At 38.0% G+C, this 3947-nt stretch overlaps 1 protein-coding gene across 3 annotated transcripts in view; it reads right to left on the reverse strand.

Moving 5' to 3' along the window:
- The window catches only part of PBK (PDZ binding kinase), a 52143-nt gene that overhangs the window by 27311 nt on the left and 20885 nt on the right, over positions 1-3947 (reverse strand). For all 3 annotated transcript variants that reach the window (XM_017540422.2, XM_017540424.2, XM_037742676.1), the window contains exon 2: positions 2429-2506. In XM_017540422.2, coding sequence (XP_017395911.1) covers positions 2429-2486 — 58 coding nt within the window. In that variant the 5' untranslated portion in view covers positions 2487-2506. The remainder of the gene's footprint in view (positions 1-2428; positions 2507-3947) is intronic.

The following is a 3947-nucleotide window of genomic DNA, read 5'->3' on the forward strand; positions in this document are numbered from 1 at the left end:
CGCCAGTTCAAATGGCGATCATTAAAAAATCTATGGACAACAGATGCTGGAGAGGATGTGGAGAAACAGGAACACTTTTACACTGTTGGTGGGAGTGTAAATTAGTTCAACCATTGTGGAAAACAGTGTGGTGATTCCTTAAGGACCTAGAAATAGAAATTCCATTTGACCCAGCAATCCCATTTCTGGGTATATATCCAAAGGATTATAAATCGTTCCAGTATAAGCACACATGCACACGAATGTTCATTGCAGCACTGTTTACAATAGCAAAGACCTGGAACCAACCCAAATGCCCATCGATGGCAGACTGGACAGGGAAAATGTGGCACACATACACCATGGAATATTACACAGCCATCAAAAACGATGAGTTCGTGTCCTTTGTAGGGACATGGATGAACCTGGAAACCATCATTCTCAGCAAACTGACACAAGAGCAGAAAATCAAACACCACATGTTCTCACTCATAGGCGGGTGTTGAACAATGAGAACACATGGACACAGGGAGGGTAGCACTACACACTGGGGTCTGTTGGGGGGAAATAGGGGAGGGACAGTAGGGGGTGGGGAGTTGGGGAGAGATAGCATGGGGAGAAATGCCAGATATAGGTGAAGGGAAGGAAGGCAGCAAATTACACTGCCATGTGTGTACTTATGCAACAATCTTGCATGTTCTTCACATGTACCCCAAAACCTAAAATGCAATTAAAAAAAAAAGGAAAGAAATAACCATCCTAAATGTGTATGTATCTAATAGCAAAGCTTCAAAATACATGAAGCATCAACAGATAGAAATTGGGGGGAGGGTGGGGAGAAGCAGACAAATCCACATTGTAGTTCAACTCTCTTCTCTCATAATTATTATAAAAAGTACACAGAACACCAGCAGGGATATAGAAGACCTGAAGAAAATAACATAAACAGGTCAATCAACTTGACCTACTGACATTTACAGAACACCCCAACGAGAGTAGAAACAAATGCCCATTTTCAAGTGCATGCAGCATTCACCAAGACACATAAGCCTCAAGTCAGACTGATTAAGAAAAAATAAAATATAAAATACCAGTACCAGATATGAAAAAAGACATTAGAAGGTTAATAAGAGTATATCAAGAATAACTTTACACCAGTACATTTGACAATTTGGAAGTGATGGACATATTCCTTGAAAAACACTAAGAAAATTAACAAAGAAAATAAGAGATCACTTGAATAGCGCTGTATCTATTAACTGTGAAGTCACAGTTAACATCTTCCCACTAACAAAACTCGAGGTCAAGGTGGTTTTACTGGTGAATTCTACCAGTTCAAGGAGGAATAATACCAGTTCTACATAAAGTTAAAGAAAAAGACATTTCTGTTAAAGAGAAACATTTCTCAGCTTACTTTATGAATACAGAACAAGCTAATACAAAAACTAGACAGATATCCCAACAAAGACAACGGCAGTCCAATATCCCTCATGAATACAGAAAATACCAGCAAATCAGGCAATATAAAACATGTATCATGACCAAACTGGCTTTACACGAGGAATGCAGGGTCAGTTTAATCCTTGAAAATTAAAATAATTTACCACATTAAGAGATTGAAAAAGAAAAGATTCAGAAAAATCACTCAACAAAGTTCAATACCCACTCACAGTAATAACTAGAAGTATAAGGAAAATTCCTCAAACTAATAAAGGGCATTTGTGAAAAATCTACATCTAATATAATATATTGGGAAACAAGTCAAGTATATCCACTAACAAGTCTATTCAAAAACATACTGGAGCCAGTGCAATAAAAAAAGTAAAAGAAACAAAGCCATACAGACTGGGGAACAAAGTAACACTGCCTTGATTCATCCACAAATGACCAACGATATACTATATCCTAAGCAATCTATTAAAAAGCTAATGGAATAAATGAGTTTAGGATGGTTGCAGGATACAAGGTCAACAGGAAAAGCTGATCACGAGAAATAGATGACATAATATTCTCTCAGGTTATTTTCCAGAAATTTAATTTTAGCTATTTTCTATATGAGAGTTAAGGATCAAGGCTCATTTTGTGCACATGGATATCCAGGTGTTTGTTGAGAAGATTTTCCTTTGTCCATTGAGTTGCCTTGGAAAAGATCTTTCCCTCTAGAGCTATGTGTGAATGGGAGGGAGAGAGGTAAAGCAGTTCCTTAAGGGATCAAGCTAAGTTGATTTTTGAGCAGGAAGAGCCTCCAAACCTGTTAGACTGTCCAGAGATGATCAAACTGTGGCCTATAAAATAAGACTTATTTGTTACAATTAACATCATAAAGGGGATTTACGATAAAGTTTCTATGTGACAGATAATTAAAGGATCAAACTAAATAATACTAAGACATTTCTAAGAGAAACGACGATAGTAATCATAAAAAAAAAAGTCACATCTGCTATCTTACCAGATTTCTTTTTTTCTGATAATTTGCATGGTGTCTTGAAATTACTGATCCCTTCCATTGTAGCAACCACTCTAGGTCCTATGATGAAAACAAATTGCAAGTTACACAGCAGATATAAAAATGCAACTCTCATTCATGAAGAAAAAATTCCTATAACATTATCACTCATTTTATCACAAACAAAATTTGAGAACTAAAAAACACCTTGACAAATATTTCAACCAATTTTACTTAAAATGAGAAAACTAAAAGCAAAAGGTATAATTACTTATCCTTGGTCATAATATGATTATTTTTGTTTTAAAGTAATATATGCACTTAGCTTGAAAAAAAAAAAAAAGAATCACCTAGTACAAAAAGGTAAACAATATGTCTCCCTCTCACATTTCCCAGGAGTAGTTAACAGGTCTCTTATATCCCTTAAGGAAACTGTGCAAGCAGCATTATTCATAACAGCCAAGAAACAGAAACAATAGAACTCTCCATCAGATGATGAATGGATAAACAAAATGTGGCATATTTATATAATGGAACATTATTCAGTCACAAAAAGGAATAAAGTGCTGATATATACAAGAATGAACCTTGAAAACATTATGCTAATGAAAGAAGCCACATACATAAAGGCTACATATATCATGATCCCATTTTGAGGAAATGTCCAGAATAGGCAAATCATGGAGACAATAGCTGAATAGTTGCTGGTGGCTGAGGAGACAGAGAACATGGAATGACTGCCAGTGGCTATAGGGTTTCTCTGGGGTGATGAAAGGTTCTAAAATCAGAAAACGGTTTAATATATTCATCTCTGAGTATACTAGAACTACTGAATTTCATACCTTCCAAGGGTAGATTTTATGATACATTAATTATATCTCAATAAATGGTTATAAAGATTATCTATGAACATAAAATGTGGCCGGGCGCAGTGGCTCGTGTCTGTAATCCCAGCACTTTGGGAGGCCGAGGCAGGCAGATCATGAGGTCAGGAGTTCGAGACCAGCCTTGCCAGTATGGTGACACCCCATATCTACTAAAATAAATACAAAAATTAGCCAGGCGTGGTGGCATAAGCCTATAGTCCCAGCTACTCGGGGGGCTGAGGCAGGAGAATGGCTTGAACCCGGGAGGTGGAGGTTGCAGTGAGCCGATATCGAGCCATTGCATTCCAGCCTGCACAGAGCAAGACTCCGACTCAAAATAAATAAATAAAAAAAATAAAATAAAATGAGGCTGGGCACAGTGGCTCATGCCTGTAATCCCAGCACTTTGGGAGGCCAAGGCAGGCAGGTCAGTTGAGGTCAAGAGTTTGAGACAAGCCTGGCCAACATGGCAAAACTGTGTCTCTACTAAAAATTCCAAAAATTTAGCCGGGCATGGTGGTGCGTACCTGTAATCCCAGCTACTTAGGAAGCTGAGGCAGGCAGGAGAATCCCTTGAACCTCGGAGACAGAGGTTGCAGTGAGCTGAGATTGCACCACTGCACTCCAGCCTGGACAACAGTGAGACTACATCTCAA

This window comes from Cebus imitator, unplaced genomic scaffold, assembly GCF_001604975.1.
Source record: "Cebus imitator isolate Cc_AM_T3 unplaced genomic scaffold, Cebus_imitator-1.0 Scaffold125, whole genome shotgun sequence".
NCBI lineage: Eukaryota > Metazoa > Chordata > Mammalia > Primates > Cebidae > Cebus > Cebus imitator.